The sequence below is a fragment of the Glossina fuscipes genome, unplaced genomic scaffold, assembly GCF_014805625.2.
Source record: "Glossina fuscipes isolate IAEA_lab_2018 unplaced genomic scaffold, Yale_Gfus_2 27, whole genome shotgun sequence".
NCBI classification, from domain to species: domain Eukaryota; kingdom Metazoa; phylum Arthropoda; class Insecta; order Diptera; family Glossinidae; genus Glossina; species Glossina fuscipes.
This window is the reverse complement of record NW_023998422.1, coordinates 9414592-9437800: the sequence shown is the minus strand read 5'-3', so window position 1 is coordinate 9437800 and position 23209 is coordinate 9414592. Positions and strand designations below refer to the sequence as shown.

The 23209-nt window shown below is 35.4% G+C and overlaps 3 protein-coding genes across 4 annotated transcripts in view; 1 reads left to right on the top strand and 2 right to left on the bottom strand.

Annotated features, from left to right (window-relative positions):
• LOC119635657 overlaps positions 1-3165 on the top strand; it is an 8364-nt gene extending 5199 nt beyond the window's left edge. The window contains 1 exon segment of the mRNA XM_038030574.1: positions 1-3165. This exon segment is cut by the window's left edge and continues 6 nt beyond it. Within this exon segment, the coding sequence (XP_037886502.1) occupies positions 1-3137 (3137 nt within the window). The 3' untranslated portion in view covers positions 3138-3165.
• A 2060-nt stretch (positions 3166-5225) lies between these two features.
• On the bottom strand, positions 5226-8215 carry LOC119635759 (vesicular inhibitory amino acid transporter). Of its 2 annotated transcripts, XM_038030758.1 has the most exons (4): positions 8141-8215; positions 7179-7985; positions 6952-7099; positions 5226-6880 (listed from the first exon to the last, which is right to left on the bottom strand). In XM_038030758.1, exons 2-4 carry the CDS (start codon positions 7393-7395, stop codon positions 5584-5586), a joined length of 1662 nt encoding a protein of 553 aa, XP_037886686.1. In that variant the 5' UTR covers positions 7396-7985; positions 8141-8215; the 3' UTR covers positions 5226-5583. The 2 variants fall into 2 exon arrangements, with proteins under 2 accessions (XP_037886686.1, XP_037886687.1); XM_038030759.1 differs by lacking the exon at positions 8141-8215 and having other exon boundaries at positions 7179-8061.
• Positions 8216-10914: 2699 nt separating this feature from the next.
• The window catches only part of LOC119635853 (putative transcription factor SOX-15), a 31539-nt gene continuing 19244 nt past the window's right edge, over positions 10915-23209 (bottom strand). Inside the window, exons 2-3 of the mRNA XM_038030866.1 lie at positions 13925-14667; positions 10915-12674 (exon numbers count right to left, since the gene is read on the bottom strand). Coding sequence (XP_037886794.1) covers positions 10915-12674; positions 13925-14667 — 2503 coding nt within the window. The remainder of the gene's footprint in view (positions 12675-13924; positions 14668-23209) is intronic.

Genomic DNA, 23209 nt, shown 5'->3' with positions numbered 1-23209 from the left:
CCGAAGGCGACTTTTATGCTCCAGAAAAGCCGAAATTCGCCCCTGGAAAGCGACCAACGCCTATAAGGCAAGGGGATAATCTCAAGCCCGAAGGTGATTTTTACACTCCCGAAAAACCAGGCTATAAAGCAGCTGAACGACCCACGCAAAAAAAGCCTGAAGACAATTTGAAGCCCGAAGGAGATTTCTACTCTCCAGAGAAACCAGGTTATAGGTCTGCTGAACGTCCCATACAGAAAAAACCAGAAGACAATTTAAAACCCGAAGGCGACTTTTACGCCCCAGAAAAGCCGAAATTCGCCCCTGGAGAACGACCAACCCCTATACGGCATGGAGACAATCTCAAGCCCGAAGGTGATTTTTACACTCCAGAGAAACCTGGTTACAGGCCTGCTGAACGTCCTACACAGAAAAAACCTGAAGACAATTTAAAACCCGAAGGGGAATTTTACGCTCCGGAAAAGCCGAAATTTTCTCCTGGAGAACGACCAGCTCCTGTAAGACATGGAGATAATTTGAAGCCCGAAGGCGATTTTTACCATTCGGAGAAGACCGGCTTTACTCCAGGAGAAAGACCAACAGCTGTGAAACATGGAGATAATTTAAAACCAGAAGGTGATTTCTACGCTCCTGAAAAGCCAGGATATAAACCAGCGGAACGGCCTAAACAAAAGAAACCGATTGACAATTTGAAAACCGGCGAAGGTGAATTCTTCACTCCGGAAAAGCCGAGATATAAGCCCGCCGAACGTCCGAAGCCCAAGAAACCGCAAGATAATCTGAAAACTGAAGGTGACTTCTTTACTCCTGAGAAATCCTATTATACACCAGGCGAAAGACCAATTGTTAAAAAACCGGTGGACAATTTGAAACCCGAAGGCGAGTTTGTTAAGCCTGAGAAATCGAAATATAAGCCTGGGGATAGACCGACAGTAAAGAAGCCGGTGGATAATTTAAAAACTGAAGGCGAATTCGTCATTCCCGATAAACAAAAATTCAAGCCAGCGGAACGGGTAGAACGCGTCATGCACAAAGATAATCTACGTACAGAGGGGGAAATGACCTTTGTGCAGAAGGATACATACCAATTTATTAAAAGACCAACACCGGTTAAACCGACTGATAATTTGAAACCAGAAGGTGAGTTCTATAAGCCCGAAAAACAAGACATGCGAGTGGCGCCACGAGACGTAGTGGACAAGGTTACTCCAAAACGACCGGTTGATAACTTAAAACTGGAAGGCAAAATGGATATCATCAGGAAAAGTGATAGTAAAATTAATAAACAAAAAACAGAGCAGATTTCCAATATACGTCAAACTAAGAGCAAATATACGCACAATAGCTCTTCTATTAATTTGGGTTCGGATACATCTATTCTGAAAACCACAAGTCAAATGACATATGCCTCGGGAAAAACAGCAATACCAACAGCAGAGTTAAATGCGGAGAAACCAGCAGACGGTATGGTCATTGTCTCGACAAAGAAAGTCACTACAGTTATAGGCGGCAACGTGAAGAAAGAGCCTGAAACGCAATATATAAGACGTCAAGGTAAAGTGAATGTAATCGAAAATGTTGAGAAAGCTACAACAACTAAAAATATTAAAAATTTCGAAAACATTTCCAAAGAAGATATATCAATTACTCAAAATCATCTCGTAGCTAAGAATAAAATTAATCGGACTATTGATGAGAGTTTAACAACCACTTCGAACAATAAATCAATTACTGATATTGAGAAACATAGCAATGATATGATAGACAAAAAGTTGACATGTTTCAATCAGAAACTTATCCACAGTGATGTGCGGGATACAAAGAATGACTATGCGATAATTAATGATATAACTAAGAGCACCAGTATAAAATCTGATCTTACATCTGACAAAAATTACGTTACCGATAGACAAACGCGTAGCTCCATAGAAGCTGACGATGGTAAAACTATAAACGCCATCCATCTTAGTAATGGCGTAAATAAAGTTGATCAAAAACATATCTCCTCTGTGAATCGTGCTTGTATGGTGCAGAAATCCCATCAAAAATATGCTACCAGTTCAGAAATGAAAAGTTTAATCTCAAGCAGTGAATCTAACTTAACTGACTCCAGGATGAAAAGTAATCAATCAGCCGTTTTAGCACAAAAATATAATCAACGGCATACTAGCGATTCAGATGTGAAGAATTTGCTAACAAATAATGATTACAAGATAATAGATGATTCTAGGGTGAAAACAATAAAATCTGGTCAAAATCATATTAATTCAACGAACCATTCCCACTTGGCCCTTAAATCTAATCAAAAATACATTCATAGTTCAGATATGAAAAGTTTAATAACAGGTAATGAGTCGAATACGCTCGAATCCATATCAAAGTCGAGCAGTACCACAAATGTTACTCGATCTGCTCAGACCGTTAGTTCTCAGTCAATCAACTCAAGTCAAATAAGCTCAACAAGTGCTGAGAATGTATCCAATAAGCAATTCCATCATCGCACAACTGAATTCTCTTCGGAAGCTAATGCAACGAATGCAATTTTGCATCGGAAAAGTGTATCAACTGAATCGAATCAATTCGGTGGTCTTACGGCCAATGGTAAAATACAACGTAGAAGTATACTAAATTTAAATGAACAGCCATCTAGCAGTAGTTGGTATCCTAGCGAACGACAAAGTTATAGCAGTATTCATCGTCAAAAGGAAATGGAATCTTCATCAAGTACTCATAGCAGTGAACGACGCAATTATAGTAGCAGTCATCGCGAAAATAAGGAATACGGCGGCAAAACATTATCTTTACAATCACATGATCATCAGCATCATGATCATGGCAGTCATCATCATCATCATCACCACCACCATATGTCATCTGGTATAGATTTCGCTTCATATAGCAGAGGTGCAGATCGTATAGTTACTAGACAACGTGCCAATCAATCGTCGATTATGTTGGGTGGCGACAGCAATGCTACAAATTCGAGTCTTTACAAAACCGAATATAAAACAATTCCAGTCGCAACGTGTGCTGTACATAAAATTAAACAAGGTGCATTCCAACATACCAGGGATACTCATGAGCATAAATTTTTTAAAACAACAACTCACCACACCAATAACGACAATAAACAATAAATTTTTTTTTAATATATTTGTTACAAATCTTTTTTATTTCGTTATTTTTGTTTTACTTTCATAACTACACGTACTAATCACATATAATATCTTTACAAATTATGCGTCCCTTTAATTTACTATAACTTTTAACAAATTCTAACATCTCTCGAAAATGAAAATAAAAAATTTTTGATATTTTGAAAACTTTTCTCTTTTTTTCTATTCCACACATACGTACTCGCTCAACTGAGATAATGAGAAGTTTAATTAGTTTGCAGCGATTTCGTGCAAAAATTTTTCATTTACATTCGAAAACATTTTTCGACTGAACCAGGTTAAACGCTACAGTTAAAATGACACATCATTTTTACACATAATTTAAAAACAATGTTTCGCTAATGATTCTTCAGTAATATCTTTCCTTTCAATTATTATGAGCACTTATTTCAAGTTAAATTCTCGAACTATACTTTGCGGATTGTTAATTTGTATATCTACCTGCTTTACCAAGTAGAAGAATCATTTTGGACAAACTTAGTGTAGGCACACCAATGTGTGAATGGCGTCTTCTAGTAATGGTGACAATCGCTATAAACTGGCGGCTAGATCGACTTAAAGCGTGTGACTAAAGCGTTTGACCAGAAAACCCATTTCGAGGTTCGAGGTCTAGTTGCACCGCATTATATGCAACGTCTGGGTTTTTGAGTTGCCGCGGTTCCCGAAGGATCGTACTTTGGCTCACCGCCGCCCGTGCGAATCGTTTTTGCGCCGAAATCCCAGAAGCAATTGAGGGGAGGAGGTTCTTCTGAACATATACGACTCATTAAGTGGGCACGCTAAGCATCGTGGTGGTTTAATTTATTTAGACAACCCAGGCACTCTTGCCCTTGGATCTCTCATATAGGCCCAGGTAGCAATATTTTGTCGAGTGTATCCCAGAGCAAGCAAATGGAAGAAGCCCGTCGCTAGATTGTGGTTTAGGTATGACGTATTCAAACGGGACTATTTGCTCGATCTTACCATCCTTTCAGATCGCACTTGTAATAAGGTTAATTAGGTTATTGTAGAGTTGCTTTAGTGTTGCGAAGTATTTTTGTAAACTTCTATCTTTCTTCCACCTATAACACAACATACATAGCCGTAGCAAAATTAAAACTTTAACAAAATTGAAAGCAGTTGTATTCCATCCGGCTACATTAGCGACGGGGCCTAGAAAATATATAATGCAAAGTTAGTCCGCCGGATGGAACGTTTTATAAAATATTTAGTACCGAATGGTTTACTTTGAGTTTAGTTTTAACTACGCGCTAAGTTTAAACACACGGTAATTACTGGTGAATCTATCGTCTAGACTTCCGGAACGATTGATATTTCGATCGTTACAGCAGGTTTAATATATATTCAAGTCATTTTTGAAGGCGAAATATACTGACGGTTGTAACAAGTTTTTGCAGCACTTCAATATTTAATGTCTCCGTGACTTTATCGTAACCACCACGAGATTGCCCAAAGGTGTAAGCAGCATAGAGCTTCACTCAAGTTCGAATCTACCATAAATTCCACAATACAAACTACTACTCACTTTACCCATAGATTTTCACTACTTTTATGGTTATTTCGATAGAACCATGATATCAGCTTAGTTCGTAGGCCCGTAATAATCTATTCGTGCTAGTTCGCTGATAGCATGGATCTCCTGTGTAGCGGAAAACAATGCGGACCTGACCACATAGGCTAAGAATCTTAAGCTGATCAAGAATACACGTGTTTTATAAGGTCTTTGAAGTATATACAACATAAGGCGGACAAGTGGATAGGATACATGGCAAATAAACCAGATTTAGTGAAGATAAAATCTTACGATGATGATAACTATCTAAATATATTATGGAATTGGAGACGTTGGTCTATATTTTCAACGTACCAAACGTAAGCACGCAACTATGATACCTCCATCTTTCAATGATGAATATAAAAGCCATATAAAGAAAAGAATATTTTTTACCTTGTCATCGATTTAGGAATGTCGCATACGTGAGTCATTTTATTATCGTTCGTTTTATTTATTTAAATAATTTATGTTTTTGTTTTCTTTTTTTGTGTATAATTGAAGATAAAATATTAATCATTTAATGTTTTACATATATTATAAATATCATTACATAACCTTTTTGGAAGACTTGTTTAGAGTTATTATTATCATTATTATTCGATTCTTTTAATTACTTATTATTAAAGATAATTAAATTAATTTGTTTATCATTATATTGTGGAAGACAAATTTCAGTTGCTTTTTTGTTTTTTGTGTTTTTTGCTTTTTTGGAAGACATTTTTACGCTTATAACTATTTGTGAACGAATGCTTTATGAAAATTTTTCTATACTTTATAATTATGTAATTGATATAGAGTTCCTTGAGCCTCATCGTCTGCTTTCCGTCGCCACTCTCCCGCGGATGCCACACTTTAAAACGGTAAACCGATTTCGAAAGCATTTATCAGAGCCGTACCCGAATCGTAAATGCCTATAACGCCGAATAATACGCCCAAACCGATAATGAAATAATCTTTAGCGATTTCTTTTTGATCCATTAAATGACCTTTGATCTTTAAATGGAAATAACAAGGCCAAATGAAACTTAGCATAGTGCCAGTGAAACTGCCTATGAAACCCATTAGTATTGAGAAATGTGGTATAAAAATTGCCATCATAATCGTGGACACTATAACACCTACTCGGAAGCCTAGACCCCACACTTTCAGTTCACCATCCAAATGCCAAATTGTAGGAAATCGTGTTTTTGGAGGACCACGAAAAAAATTTCTTTCCAATAGTTCGCAAGCAGCATAATAAGGCAAAGGATAACTTAGTATTGCTTTAATAACTAAAAAGAAATTTACCAGACCCTTGAAGCCTTGGGAATGCAGATTATTGGTAATCACTTGTTGTGTATCATTTTGAAAGGTTAAAAAGCATATGTAGCCGAAACCAGCTTTGAAAACAGCCGCAGCTATGTGCGACCAATCCAACATCCAATTGAATTTCGATCGATCTATCATATTACCCTCTAAGGTAGGTAAAAATATTTGAGACGTATAGGAAAACACTATTACGCCTAAAGAAATGGGAAAATTGGCCATGTCTATGGTCCAACGCACCTTAGACCAGCCCCATTCCGCAATTTGTAGTAAACAATAACCCAATATAACGACATTAATGACAATATGAGACATGGTACACCAAAACGATAAAGTTGAGACCATTTTCAAAGATTTGAGAAACCCCATGGGTAACAGAAATATTCCGACAAACATCATCCAAGAACGCGAATCAAATGAACCTTGCGGATAGGTGCCAGCTAATAAATCACCGCACACTACTACGTATAAAATGCATGTCATTAGCAGTTCTATAAGTTGAGCAATACTAACTGCCCGAGCGCCCAGTTTCGGTCCGAAGCACACTTTTGCAATGGCCACGTAACTGTCACGTACTCTCACCAATTGACCGGTGGCAGGATCGGGTTCATATAAACATTGCACCAAGACTTTACCGGTGTAACAGCATATATGGGCAATGCCGACCATGGCTACAATAGCCCAGTAACCACCATGTAAGACAGCAAATGGCAGCGATACTATAAACATTCCTTGGATAGCATTCGTAACATTCCAGGCGGCTTGCATTTCATCGATTTTTGACCCCCCGCCGCCTTCACCCTCGGGTACGAATGAACTGCCCTCAGAGGCAACACTGCCTTGCCTGCAAACCGATTAACGCGAGATAACCAAACTTTAATGAAAATTTAAACAAAAATTAAAAGAAAGTCCTACCGATAGCCGCCATCTTGTTGATATGAACCATCGTATTCATTAGCCACAAACGAGGTTGTTTGGTAGCCTTCAGCTTTGTAATCTCCGGTTTCATTTTCATTCATCCAGCCATTTGGATTTCTGAACGGATTTAATTCAGTCGGTTTATCTGCAATAGAGGAAGACGAAGCACCCTTTAAAAGATTGAAATTCTTGACACAATTATAAAAAGCAATCATATCGGAAACCTGTCTGTTGGTAATTGTCATCTGTGCCGCTAAACATAGCCTCTGCATTAGGTTGTGTATTGGCAGGCGGTGGTTGTTGGGCCATGCTTACCCCGGCCGGTTGTTCATAATCCTTTTTATCAGGCATTGTTTGGCGCGCAGTTTGTACCGCTACATTGATAATGTTTTTAATTGGAGGCAATTGCGTGGTTTTCAATTTATTCACAAGAGATGCCATGATTTCGATTGATTGACGATTGACTTTTGACCTGTCGTGAACTTTAAAACTATACGCGATAATATGTGCGCCAACAATGCAATGATTATGTATGAAGGTGTTGGTGGTGTTGGTGGTGTGTCAGTAGTGGCGGTGATAGTGAAAGTGACGGCAGCCTGTTTTTTTTTTTTTTACTCTTCTTTTTTTTTAATTCTTTGTTTTGCTTTGTGGCACTTGATCGACCGTTGTATGAGTTATGAGCAACAACGAAAACGGGCTAAATATGAGGATTTTTCTTGTATATCGATTTTATTAAATCAGGCCAAATTTTCCTTTTAACGATTTTACGGGTATTTTTTTTTGTTTTTTTTTTGCTTCTTTTAAAACCACATTTTGCTTTTTTCGAAAATTTTAAATTTTCCAAATCAGCCCAAGGATGATATCATTAAAATATTTTCCACACATTCTTTGCTCAAATCCATTACTTATACTTTACGTCTGATTTTCCAATCATTGAATCCATATTTATTACATGGAAGATGAGAAGGAATACGTTTCAATATCAATCGATAGGTTAAGGATTTATGAAGTGAGAAAACTCGACACAATCGCTGTAATCAAAGAATGAAAAGAAAAATTGCTTACGAATATTTTTCAACAGGAAACTTTTTAACTACAATTTTGGTTTGTTTTTTTTTTTCAAAGTTAAGAAAAAATTTATGAAAAATAACTCGATTTACAAAAAAAAAAATAAAAAGATATTTACTTTAATACAAAATTATGTTTTTTTTATGTAACTTTAAAATATGCGAACTAAACACCACAAATCCCTAATGGGAATAAGAAAAGTAAGAGTGATGAAAAACTTATTATAAATTCATTATGCGCATGACTTTGAAAAAGGATTCTTATATCATAGGTTAAGGGATGCGTTCGCATATGTCAAACGAAATATAAGCATTCACAGTAGTGGTGGGGTAACTGGATTTTCCTTAAGTAGCTTTATGTTGAATAGCATTTTTAATTCACGCTTACCTCTCAGACTGCGTATGAAGAGTGATTGGCATTAAAAGGAAAATTCACATTTCCACTCTGTGACCACTTTTCTTGCATATCTTTAGGACAAAAAAAGACTTCTCTTTCGTAACTTGAATATAAAATTTTAAAAACTTTCTGAACCTTAAGTTTCTTGACTCAACAACTCGCTTACCTTCAGTGAGTCTCCTCAATGGTTTTTGTATTTTTGCTTGCCGGCCAAAACATTTCAGCTTTCGTTGTTACGCATGCGTTAAGGTTTGTTTTTCAAGTAACTCTACTATTTGATCTGAAACTTTTCTTACCTCTCTTTTAGTAACAGGTTAATATCACAGTTATATACATTTTAAGTATAGTATATATCACAATTATGCACATCCTTTTACTACTGATAGGTTAAGTTGTCTTGTTGTCTTCTTTCCAAGTAAACAAGTAGTTCGGTTCAGTTCAAAAGCATTCAATCCATCTTAATTAAGATACGGCTCTCATAATTCTATAGTTTCGCAGCACCATGCACAAGGGTTTTTTTCACTTCAATCGATTCAAACGCTTAAGTTGACACTACCCTGGCCTCCAGGTAATTTGGCTCAAAGACATTGAATCCATCTTAAGTAAGATACTTTTCTCTTAATTCTATGCTTTCGGACTATCGATCATAACGGCTTTATTTTATTTAATTTGCGGGCAGGTAAAAATCTCAAGTAGTCCAGTTCAAAAATCATCAATCCATCTTAAGTAAAATCCTTTCCTTTTCCTTTCACGCTTTCGCAGTATCATTCATAAATGGTTTTTTCACTTCAACTAACATAAGTCAACCATTTAAGGTTAAGAAGACTTCACCTAGATGTAATATTTTCTCCTCATTCTTCTCATTCGTAAGAGCGATGTTTGAGTTTTGCTGAAAAAGCTTTTTTTTGCAAAAAGCTCCACTAATCGCAACTGCATTGGCAAGTACCCTCCATGAAGCGAGGTTGATTCTCCCTTCCGTGATGACGCACCTGTTTAGGTTACACTGATTTTCGCTTACCCTTCTCGTTTGGCTTCAGACGAAATTTTCTTAAAACTTCAGATACTGACCTTCATAAATCCTTACACGAAGTCCATTGATCGAATATTTTTTAGTTTTCGCTTAAAAAGGGAATCTAAGGGAATTTGTACAAACGGCTTCCGAAAGTGCCAAAAAGTCGAGCACAAGTGTGTGGCTTTAAATAGAGTTTCTCTCTTACTTTCTAAAATGCTTTTTATTTTTTGTCATAAAAATGTTTGCGATTTGCTAAAGCATTTGACTATACCTAATACTTATTTGACAGCGTAATTACTCATAAAAAGGTTGTCAGTACATACATGTTTGCGGCTCCACCCGCCCCCAAATTTATTTATCTGGCTATTATATGCTAACTGTACACTAAATATCTCAAATAATTTTAACTGAGGACATTTTGCCCTTACATACGTTCATATATAACATTAGTTCAAAAAGACAAGTAAAAGCATTATGCACTATTAAGTACCCTATCCCATTTTAATTAGTACGCTTATTTATATAACGAGTTTATACAGGAATCTTAGATAGGAAGTGGTCGAAAACGTGGTTCTATCCGAACCACCTTCAACAGTGTTCGTCGTTGGGTCAAAACACGCCAGTGTACCAAATTTTTGTAGCTTGAACACAAATTTACGTGGATAGACCGTCAGAGTCTTAGATATATTTAGATAGTGATTCTGAATCGATCGGTATAGTAAAAGGTGGGCCTATCTTAAACACTTCTAGGTGTTGCATATATCTGTACCATCTTAATATATCCTGTACCACGAGTGGTATAGGGTATAAAAACGAAACAACTGAAGAATTAAAATTTTTAATGACTTCAACAATTATTACAAATGTGAAGATGAATGGGAAATTCGTTAAGCCTCTACAAACATTATTGTCATTATCAATCTCAAAGCGGGATTAAAAACTGCAGGTACAGTATGATACTTCCAACTTTCGCATTCACACTTTTATTTGCTTAAAAAAAATTTCAATTTTTTTTTTTATTATTATTTACTTTTTTAAAACAGATTTAAAAAAAAAAACATTTGCTTTCTCTTTTACATAGCATTACGACTATTTACAGAAAATAAGTAAGAAAACAGGAAGAAAAAACAAAATTTATTATTTTCTAATTTATAATACAATAAATTTAAAAATAATAATGAAAATTAATTTTTGAAAAAATCATTGTCATAAACAAAAAAGCAAAAAAAAAAAAAGTAAAAATTTAAATTCCAAAAATGTTGAGTAAAACAACGCTTTAGAAAATATTAAATGGAACGAATAAAATACTTTGCAAGTTCAACCGCTTAAAGCCTTTCCTTTTTTTTTCTATAAACATTTTATCAAGATTATCGTAAATAAATATTTGATCGCAAAATTGATTTGCAAAAAAGTACATATTTATTAGCATGAAATAAAAAAACTTGACGGCGGTAAGTTAAATAAGATGTAAACAACAATTGATGCTAGTTGCTGTAGCAAGTTTTGCGAACACCGGCTAAAATATTGCTGATCTCTTCGTCACGTCTTGAATCGAATATCATTTCGCCTACACCTAATACGCTGGTCGATGAGGCTGCGCCAGTCGTAATTACTTGATGATGATGATGATGATGATGATGATGATTCGGATATGCTGTTGATTGCACGAGAGTAGCTGCTAGCGGGGTTGTGTTGGCTGCTTGCTGCATTAAACTGTTGCTGCTATTCGCCATAGATATCGAATTTGGCGGAGAATTGTTCACGGATTCTGACACATTAGCTAATTGTTGAGGACTTGATAACTGAGATGCATAGGGACTGTAGTGCAGGTAGCTTTGATTTTGACCATGTGACACTTGGCCATAAACACTAGCCGCTGTTAAGGCAGACTGTTGCAGCGGTAAAGCTAACTGTAAAGGAAACGTTTGACCCGCTAAAGTATATGGCAATTGGCCATAATAACTATTACCGGGCACGGTTGTAGACACCATCATAGGATTAAAAGCTTCATAGGCATCGTAGTTGTGATTGCTATCAGGATATTTTGTTTGTTTTGCTGCACTTTTGACTGAATCTGTCGCATGATTATTTATGTCATGATTGGTTTGCATATTATTGCTACCAGTCGCCGTTGTATAGGCTCCTTCGGCTAGTGTTGAAGTGCTAGCACTAGTGTAACGCAAATATTCTTCATATGATAGATTTGGACTTAAATTATATGCGCTTGTAGCTGTTAAATATTCACCCGTCGTAGCTACACTTGCATCTAAAGGGAAACTTAATTCTGGCTGATGGCTACTTTGATGATAGGAAGACATTGTATGAGAATTTGACGATGAGCTATGTAAAGCCAGTTGTATATTTGGTGACATCACATGACTACCAGTACTCGGCGATCCGCTTACATTTAGCGAGGAATTCGGATGCAGTTTATCATCATCCAAAGAGGAAACGGGAGGATAAAAAGTTCCTTTTACCGAATGGCCATGATCTAGTAAGCCACGATTGCTGCACGTTACATACATACCACGTCCCGCCATCACTGACATTGATGTAGCCGCGAGCGGATAAGCTTGCAGGGATATTTGTGAATGCTGGCTTCTGCTTATATCGCTCTCGATCAGAGATTTGCTTTGCTTACTAGCAATGTCTCTCGCCGTTTTTTGTACTGACGTCGTGCTGCTATGACGTGACTTCGTTATAGATTTTATTGAGCTGGTATTCGGTGACGATTTCTGACTATTTCTTTTATATTGCGTTGCTGTGCAATTCTCTTCTAGACCAAACGCCTGGTCATTGGTTGCATGGTCGGGCGGGCAATGTAGATAATCGTTAGCGTTCTCTGTTATCTCAGAATTGCTATAGCAATCTAATGAATTGGGCGAATAATTAGAACGTAGGGTTTGCTCGTAAAGCGAAACGGGAGGATTTAATTGCATTTGATTTGAGGTTGTTGTCGTTGTTGTTGCTGCATAACCACTACTTGTTATTGCTGAGGAATGAGACGGCGAGGGTGTAGGCGTCACACATGATTGTTGCTTACACGTAACATTTTTACTTGAGTTCTGTGAACCATTTTGCTCTTTAACACCATTCGTTTGGAGACTGCGCATTTTTGATTGCTTCCTTCGTCGTGGACGGTATTTATAGTTTGGATGTTCCGTCATGTGTATCACTCGTAGACGTTCAGCTTCTTCCACATACGGACGACGATCTTGTGGTGTGAGCGATCGCCATTTTTTACCTGCACAATATAAAAAAGTCTTTTAACTGACTTTCAATATTTTATGGAAAATATTACACTGCCTTTGTCCGAAAATTTGATTTACATTTCATACGAAACCTACGATTTCCGAAGACTATTGGTTACGGTCACTACTCAAAAATGAGAACATAACAGATGCGTATTTGCAATAGTCAAAAATACTCTTCAAAAAATTATTAAGAAGATTCTGAACGGATTTAGAAAGATGTTCATGCTTGTCCATGGGTCTATCCCTCTGATAAATTACCTATGTACCCGTCCACCTGTCCCTTTACATGTCCATCCCCATGTTTCCTAACTTACTTCTCTTTCTTCCTGCGTATCTCCCGACAGTATTCGTATCGTTCCAAATCGCAAAAAATTGAAAATAGAAACTAAAACTTCTTAAACATATTTTGGTGGGTTTGTGATCGCAGAACCAACTAGAAAATTGAGTCGAGGCATTCACAACTAGGTTCTAATGTATAAAAAACTTCAACTAAAAATTCGTGACAGACATTGGTGAAAAGCATCTGAAGCCTTAGTGACAAAATGTCAATGATCGGTCCACGAAAACTTTCATCTTTAATTTACACCTACTGGTGAAATATCTTACATTTTTTGTCGCCAACAAATAAAAACCATGTAAAAATAATCTTTAACTGATTTCAGAAATATTACGTTAAGCATTCGCCATGAGGCTTACAGGCTTGCTCTTAGGTGACCGTAACATTCTTAATCAAGTTGAAGCGTTCACCCACAAATTGTGAAAGTTAACGAAAAATTGAGCTATCAATGCGACTACGGTAACTTTGATCTGAACTATTATTATAGACGAAGCAAACTTAGCGTTATATACATATCGATTTCGCCCTTCACACATTTATGCAGAATCATTTTAATGAATTTGAATTATAATATAAATCATATATGCGGACAATAGAGAATTAAAATGTAAACTATACTTTTTGATTATAATATAAATCATATTTGCGGACAATAGAGAATTAAAATGTAAACTATATTTTTTGATAAAAAAATTAATACGCAAACCATATTTGCGGACGTAAGTTATATAAAATCGTATAGTATTGAAAAAATATGAAAAACAATCAATAATTTAAGTCTGCTCAAAATAAATCTACTGTGTATAAGGCAAGAGGTAAGGTTATGCCTTCGCTTTTCCAAATTAAAAACAAAAAAAATCAGCCCCATTGTAAACAGATTACTAATGGACTTTGCTTACTTACCCAACATTTTGCTTAGGTCGGCATTATGTAAATCGGGATTCTCGTCGGCCAATTTTTTGCGTTCAATTTTTGCCCACACCATGAACGCGTTCATTGGTCGTCGTATACGGGTCTCTTTGGCACATTTAGACTGATTACTAACAGCACGAAACTTAACTTCATTGACTAATTTGTGACGCTCCATAAAATTACAATTCGGAGCACACAGTTCACCTTTATAATCGTAGGCCCACATAGAAGCGTCGACTACACCGGCTGGATAATCCTCGGTATCCGATGACATGGCTACTGGCATCATGGTGGCATGCGTTGACAAATATTTATTAAGCATAGCGGCGGGTGGTGCTGTTGGCATATTTGTCCCTAACATGTGTTGATTTGTTGTTATTGATGACGGTGTAGGGGGTGGGGGAGTTGAGGTCATATATGAACCAACCATCATCGAATTGTGACAATGTCCAGACAAAGAACCACCCGTTTCCGATAAATGAGTTTCATTATCGTAACTATTGGTATTGTTATTGGTGGGCGTTGAGGCTGTCGTATGATGTATAGCCGGTGAATGTAGGCTAGAGGAGGAATGTTCGCTGCCATGACGAAATTGATAGGCAATGTCGCTATTGCCGTCATGCAAATTCGTAGCTAAACGAGCGTCGGTAATTAACGAATGTTCGTGTAAATCGCCAGACGAAGTTGAGGGATATTCCGGTGTGCGAGTGATTTGTGGATTGTACTTTTTCGAACTACGAAAGCAAAAAAAAAAAGAAGAGCAGAAAGAAAAAGGAAAACAAATATTTGCTATTGATTTTATTTAAATTTTTTTTTTTTTTTTTGTTTTTTTTTTTTATTCAAATTTATTGCTTTTGTTTTAAGCGGCGGCGGTGTGTTATTGAAAGAACCAGACAGCAAGGAGATAATCAATTTTTTCAAAGAAACTGCTATGATTTCTAGATAACGAAAAAAAATAAAAAAATGAAAAAATAAAAAAAAGAAAGCCAAACAACACGAAACTAACGGTTTCATAGTTTCAACGTTGTTAACGCTTAATGTCACATATAAGTTGGGCTTCCTTTGGCAAAGCAAGGCAAGGCGAAGCAAATCGAGCTAAACCATTTGAAGTTTAAAATTAGTTTGCTCATCTGTTTTAAAAATAAATTATATGAATATGTCTCAGAATATGTGTTGGGTGCTGTCGATGCTGTTCTTGCTTTTGTTGTTATTGTTGTTGTCCTTGTTACTGTTGTTGTTTTCGTTCTCCTTTATTGTTGTACGCTACGAAACCGTGCCAACTAACGATCGCTTAAACAATTTATAGGATCGCTAAATATATGCATTTAAGGCCGACATATTGACAGTTTAGCCCTTAAATATTGAAAGTGAAGGAAAATTCTAAATAAAATAAAAACGACATAGCCTCGGTATACGAAATTCTGCTGTCACCAAGCAACCAGTTAAACTGCTATTTGCGGAGCTACTTACTACTACCACCACTGCTGGGATTCCGATTGTTGTTCTGTCTTACTTTATGACTTGGGAGCCTGCTTGAATAACGGCAGCATAACAAAATGCTTTACCATAACGTAACAAAATTTTGTGGCGGCTTAAGCACTTATACATACCGTCATACATACGTGAATACATTTATATGTGTATGCATATTGGTTCGATTTTATTATTTTTATATATATATATACATATATATATATATATATTTTTTTTTTTATTTTTCTTTAGCTCAAGATACTCTCGGTTGCTTAACATTGGTTTTCGGTAGACATAAATGTAAATTGGGCGCGTGCAGCTATTGTCATTATCAAAGAAGGCCGCACCAGTCGTTATATACATATTGTATGTACGGACCCTATAAATGTATTTAGTCGGCTATATGCATTCATATATAGATATATATGTATATAAGTATATCGTATATCGACGGTGGCGATTGGAGCAGAAATTGGATTGAGTGAATATATGCACAAAATCGTATTCAAGCTTAAAAGCACATCTACTACGAAACTTTTCAAAATAAGTCGCCTTCTTAGAATTTACCAACAAAAAAAAAAGAGAGAAAAAAAAAAACTTTATGAAGAGAAGCAACGACAACTATAACAAAATATATGCGAAAATTACGGAATTTATGCGTAGTGAAGAGTTATGTCAAAGCTAGCATACCTTATTCACATAACACATTTATGCAAAAATTTCAAAGCGAAATAATTACTGATCTGCAAAAATTTTCGCTCATCTTTTACTATAATGAGTAATGAATAATGAATATATTCACTTGAAGTTAAGCATATAAATAAAAATGTTCTTTTTCCTTTTTTATTTTTCATTTTTCATTTTTTTTTTTTTTTTTTTTTAATTTCTAAAATCATACAAAAATTTATATACCTAACTAAGGATTCCGGTTGTTTGTTAATGTTGTTGGAACATCATTTTCAATTTCTCTTTAACTTTTTAACTTTAACTACTATAGCAAAGCTGCTGGTTCTTCTCCTTTAAAACTTACTTACTTGCTTGCTTGCTTGCTTGCTTGCTTGCTTGCTTTCTTACCTCTTGGTTACTTATACTAGTCTTTGCCCTCCTTTACGCTTTAGTTTAGTTATTCAAACAGAAGGATGTGAGCGAGAACTTGATAATTTATTGGGGCCTCTGTGACATTTTATTATAAGCCGTTTGCAATTCAGTTTATAAGTGTATAAGTACGTACATGTACGAATTTGATATTAAAGTTAAAACTTCGTTAATCCAACAGTGGCTTGCGTGATAACGCAGCCAAAAAATGGAATATAAAAAAAAATTTTTAAATTAGAGTTCGCCTAATTTTCATTTTGCATTTTTCACCTTCCATTCGCCGCACAATATTAAACAGTATACCTTCTTGCCATCTAAAAGTTTAATTCTCCGGCCCACAACATGTGAACCAACAACATATGTCAAATTCATCGTCTTGTAAAGTAATCTATTATTCTTCACTTGTTTTCACTCCAAAGTACAAAAAAATTAAACCTTGCTGCCACGTGTTGATAGCCTTTGTCGGGAAATATTAACAGTTGCAATTGTCTACATCGTACACCACTTGCGGTAAAAAGATGTATTAAGTTTGTGAGCACATATGCAACACCGGGAGAAACTTGAGGTAGGCCCAGTTTTTATTAAACCGATCGATTCAGAATGATTTTCTGAATTAATTTAAGCTTGTCTGTCCCTCTGTCCGTCCATCTATGTTGTTTTCTTCTGATCAACCTATAGGCTGTAATTTTTGAGGTATTTTAATAAAGTGTTTCGGTCCAAGAACGAACGCTCTTGAAAGTGGTTGCCATCGGACAACGTTTCTTCCACTTCTCATACAATGCCTTACTTTAGAAAATCGTTATATGAATAACTGTTGGGTGGGATAGTGGGCCGTGCTCCATTATAGCGTTAATTATTTTCATATGACAGCGTATTCGGAGTAGGATGTTTTTGTGATAATTATACACCGAGAAGGTTTTAATTATAAGTCTTTAATGATGAAAATTGGTACAAATAGTGATTTAACATAGTACTATACTGTATGGATTCATTCTTTTTGAACTATGGAAATAATTAAAATGAAGCAAAACCGTAGCATTTTTAATTTAAGGAATTCTGTGGCCGACACGTTTTTTAGCACAAATATGAAGCTACAAAAAAAAAAAGTAATATGATCGACAGAAAACGTATGAGATTTTAAATAAATTCATTTTTGTATGATTGACAAATATTTGAATCAAAAATTTCAATTTTTGCTTAAAAAAAAAATGGATATTTTTTTAATAAAAAGTTATTAACCTGACTTATGAAAAATACTCTTCACGTTCGGCTAAAGAATGTTGTTTTAAAGATATTGGGAAAAATTGACCGAAAGAAGGCTGAGAATTGCAGAGTTGCTTGTGTCTTCAGTTTTGGAAAATCGTATTTCGGGAAGAACGCCTTCAAAATTTTTGCTTATGTCGTAAATATGTTTCTTTGAAACGTCCTCCCACGTTCACATATTACTTCCCTTCTTTCTCTTTCAAAAAGGATATCCACAAAAGTGCGTCTTTTGCTGCAACTGTTGAAGATAGACTCACCCGTTCTACCCCTTGCTAGGAGTGAAATGATCGAGAGAAACGCGAAAAAATGTGAAAAAATTCGAAAGTAGAATTTGCACTGACCTTCAAACTTTTCATTTCTTACCAAAAGCACTTTCACTCGCTCGTTCCTCTCCCAACCTCTTGTCGATCTAATCTATTGTGTCGATGAGAATATTTTTTGCTTGGACACGATTTTAAATGAACGTAAGTATTTTTCAATCACATCTGCTGGCGTGTCAGAGAGATTAAAAACCAACAACATTAGCTTGTAAGCCACTGAAGAGGATTCGAAATTTCAAGGAAGTGATTTCTATCTCGTGATGCATTTTTTTGCTCCTATCTATTTCAAAACACTTTTTTTATGCATATAAAGAAATAAAAGACATACCTAAACAATTTATAGTAACTTTCCCCCTTAACCTGTTTATCTATTTATTTATTTTATTATAAAGTGCGTACTTATAGCTAAAATATCGGTTTTTGGTCACTACTGAATCAACAATTTAAAAAAAAAACTTCAACAATATACGTTGGTTGTTATTCAAAAACTTTGTAACTTTGCAATAAATTGCTGGGATTACTGTATAACACATATTTTAGGTCAATATCCTAATCTCCTTGAAATTGTTTCCTTTACTACCTCTAAAATGGTTATCGTTATTCAGCCCAATTGCTTGATTTGATGCAAAAGGCTTGAAATGTAGAAACTCGTTTCTTCTTCGTTTAGACTTAGATCAAAGGCAAAGTTTAGTTATCAAGTTAACGTACATGTGGCTCGGTAAGAGAGGATGGGCCATAAAAGAAAAAAACAGAAGAAACTTATTAAATATTAACCGAGAATGTCGCTGTTTATGTGTGTGCATATTGTTTGGTTCCTTAATAGACTTTGACAAAAACCCTTCTTTTGAAAGATCTATCCAATCTACATTAAAAAGAAACAACTACTTTCGTTTCTCTCATCTTGTGGTCCTTGAGTCTAGCATTTCTCAATATATTCCAAAATCATATGAAACGATGATTAGGGGCGAAGCTAGAGGCTAGGTGATCGCAAAAGTTGATTTTCCGAACATTCGCTCCGTGTTACAGGTGTTCAGGAAAGAAAATTTTAAACATAGTCCTATCGTGCCTATAAGAGTTTCAACAAGTAACAGAGTTATATTAGGCTGGGGCCGAAACTCTCATACCCTTCACCATTAAAATCTTTGGCGCTCCATGCTTTTAGTTATTATCATAAAAAAGTCAAAATTTATCTGTCACCTTTCACTTCGATAAAAGATATTCTTAGGAAAATTTAATCTATCACTTCGTGACGTGCACTATATTGATTTTGGAATTAACGCTCTCAGCTTTTCGCATTCTCCCCTTCGAGCCCTTTCATTTGATGCCTGTATTGATAGTATTTTCAAGGAAAAATTAATCCACCAGATTGTTGCGTCCACCAGGCGGATAATATGTCTTCATTTGAGTTATGTACGAAACAGTTTTAAATATTCTGTCTTGTCTGCCTTATGATTAATGAGCATAAAACTTCCAAAAAGTGGACAAAACGAGAATTTAATCACTTGTGAATTTGTGTGGGCATGGCTGATTTTTTCTATCTATCTTTGGTTGTTGCAAATATTTTGACAAAATGAGCGTAGCCCCCATCCTTCAATGGCGGGTATACAATAGAAAGACTTGCCTGATGCATTGCAGATAGGAAGTAAAATAAAAAACTCTTTAAAACTGAAATTTTAGCCCGTAAACCCGCTTGTCTTGTAACCGTATTTGATCAACCTTATGACAGACTTCCGACTGCTCTTTGCGGAAATGTAGTTTCGAACTATACCATGTTTTACATCCTACACTACCCTGCGGTACAAAGATATGTTAAGTGTAGCTAGATACAGCAGCACCCGCAAGGAGTTGAGATAGATCAGCCTTACATTATAGCAATTGATTCAAAGTGAAAGCTGCGAGTGTACTACTAATACTGAACGCTCTGCAAATTCGGTCTAAGAATATTCAAAAAATCTCTATGTGTTTGCTTGAAGTATTCTTTTCATTACAAAAGAAGAAAAAAAGGGGAAAAATGTGATCACTTGCACGAATTCTAAGCGCATCAGAATTCTAGCTACGGAATAACATTTTTCCAAAGGTTTTTCCCAACCGTATGCAAACTTTTTCAAACGACTGTTATGAAACGCTTTCATACACGCATACATAGTTATATATGCAATTCTAAGTTAAAATATCCAAAACCCTTGTTTATGTTTACCGTAAAAATGACGACAATATCGACTGTCAGTAAGAGCAACAAAAAAAAAAAAAAAAAAAAAAAAAAAAAAAAGAAGAAGAAGAAAAAAAAAACCCCAGACCAGTCTTCCAGCCAAGCGACCAACCAACCAACTAGCGATGCCAACTGACTTGTGTGAGTCTTTTGGCTAACCAGCAAGCACACTGTTTTGTACGTATCATTATTGTCTCCTCTTGATTTAAAATAGGGCACCGCGCTACCGCATAATGTGCGACAAACGTGCACACATGCATGCACATAAAATCATCATCAAATATACTCGTATATCGTACAGTATATACAGTACAGAGTATATATGTACATATGTATGTACTTAAGAAACTGTAGCCCAGAATCATACATATCAAGCAGGCTTATGGCTGCCAACCAACAGTAGTGGTGATATTGTTGGCGGTATTGGTTGTTATTGTATATGTGTGCATGTGTGCATATGGACATTCAAAGTCGACCGTAGATTTGGTTTATTTATGTGAGGCAAAGCGAAACGTAACTGCTGGCTATATAGCGAGTTAGTAAATATGTCGGTATAGTTTTAAGCTTGAAAATGTCAACATCTATAGGATATGTTGCATATTCTAAATCTGGTTCATATCGTGGTCTTAAAGTTGCCATAACTAGCCATGCTGTCGGCGGCGGTGGTGGCGGTGGCGGCTATGGTGGCGGCCTGTTCTATACACACAACTATGCTATGCTATGCTATGCTATGCTATGCTATGCTATGCATTCTCCACCCCCCCTCCCCCCTGTCTCTCCTAGTCATACATTGTTTAAGTCATTTTGCGTTTAATTCATATGTAACCGAAAGCATTCATTGCTTTGGCTTAGTTTAATACAATTCGATGATATTGAATTTTACCTTCCAGTCTTGGTTTTGTCCTATATTAGCCCACCTTCTATACTTGCGTATGCATGTTTGTCGTCAATTTTGTTTATGATTCTAGTGCTGGTCTTTCTACATAAATAAATAAATGTATTATAGTATGTAAGCATTTGTATGCTTGAAGATCAAAATGCATTTAATGCATGCATTAGTATGAGACATCAAGATGCCACACTTTAATGTATGAGAAGCCAACAAAAGCAACAGCATCAGCGGCATCATCGTCATCATTGTGGTTATTTTAGAGAACAAGAAACAGAAAACTGGTAGAAGAGGAAAAGTGTCAAGGCTTTAGCATATTTCATGAGAAGTGCCTTTAACACGTCCTTTTTACTTTCCGCGATATGTTTGTTGTTCAATCGTTATTCGATCTTTCTTCATTCGTTGCGAGCGACAACGAGCGTGTATATGAGTGTACGCTCACACGCATGCATACGATTCGCCAGGACAACAACAATTCGTGTTCAGCTTAAATTGCTCCGCACTAAAACAAGCGATGCATTACAGTGCATAACACATATAGCAAGTTTTTTGTGCTACTTTTACACATACACATACAAATAAACACACACACACACTCATCGAGATTCATATAAACATAAATGCAAACACACAAACACATAACCAATAACATATTCGTTAAGATTTATATCATCGTCAAAATCGTAAGCAAGTTTCGCTTAACGTTTATTTGCTTGCTACAACAACATTCATGTCATTACTGTGCTAAAAATTCAATATTTTATGTTATATTATGATATGATAATAACACGAACTAATAAATTAAAATAATTGGAATGTGTAACACAAACATGTTTAGAAAAATTCTACAATAGAATATATTTCTATATTTTTTTTATATGTTTGCACTCTTTCCTTCTCTGTACATAGACAGACCTTTATAATATTGTTTTGTTTAAATAATAAAAAAATTAAAGAAACAACTATCTTTCTCGAGAAAGTTCATAATATGAATGATATAATTTTTTATTTAACGATTTTTGGTAGAGCTTACATACCTATAAGCCCATCTCAGTCAAAACTAACATCTTGCCTGCAATACATATGCTCTTTGTTAAGAAGATAGCTTCCAATTTCCAATATCTGGTCAAGTTTTAAAAAATAGTATTTTTTATAGTGGATTTTATGAATTTTTTATTAATTCTTGTACCATGCACCACATCCTAGTATCCCCCCAGTATTACACTGGGGCCTACCAAGTTTGGATGGATGTATGCTACTCCCAAACGGACTTGAAATAGGCTCACCTTTTATATGTCGATCGATTTAAACTTGTGTGTCTGTCCACGCATCTATCCAACCCCGCAATTTCTGACATATTTTAATAAAACTTGATACACTGACTGTAAAAACCGATCCGATCGGACTACTTTCTCGAGTACTTTCCTTACCACAGCTTATTTAGAATAGTCGTTGTATGAATAACTGTACTTTGGCGAAGTGGTCTAGGATATTTAATGGTGGTCCGTAACACACTGTAGTCTTTTTATCTCGTAAATTCTTAATAGTAATGTAAATTAATTCAACCTTGTCCAGCATTTTTGTATCAATCAATTAATATATCTATAAATTTTTACATATGTGAAAAGATAATTTTACCTTATAATCATTTTGTTTTATTTGCAAAAAAAAAAAGCAGAGCCACATCCTTTGATAATGGAACTAGCTAAGGCTTTTGATAAAAAGACGAAAATTGTTTCTATTTTGTCAATAATTGATTAAAAAAATTAATTAATAATAGATGATAATAATGATAATTTTAAAATTGATCAATAAATAATTATTGTTGTTAATTAATTAATATTAATTAATTTAGATATTAATTACTATAATATAAATTAATTATTAAACAATTGAGTGTTATTGTAAAACTGAAATTACAATTAGCAATATTAATTATTAATTAATTATTTATTGCCTAATTTAAGAAACTTCTGATCATTTTAAAGAAAGCATTACACAGCGACTAGCCCATCAGGTGTGTGTGT

Coding starts and splice junctions, on each gene's coding strand:
- LOC119635759 (XM_038030758.1), bottom strand. CDS start 7,395: ATGGCATCTCTTGTGAATAAATTGAAAACCACGCAATTGCCTCCAATT. Junction 7,100..7,178: donor TGACAATTACCAACAGACAG/GTTTCCGATATG, acceptor CCTCTATTGCAG/ATAAACCGACTGAATTAAAT. Junction 6,881..6,951: donor CAACAAGATGGCGGCTATCG/GTAGGACTTTCT, acceptor ATCGGTTTGCAG/GCAAGGCAGTGTTGCCTCTG.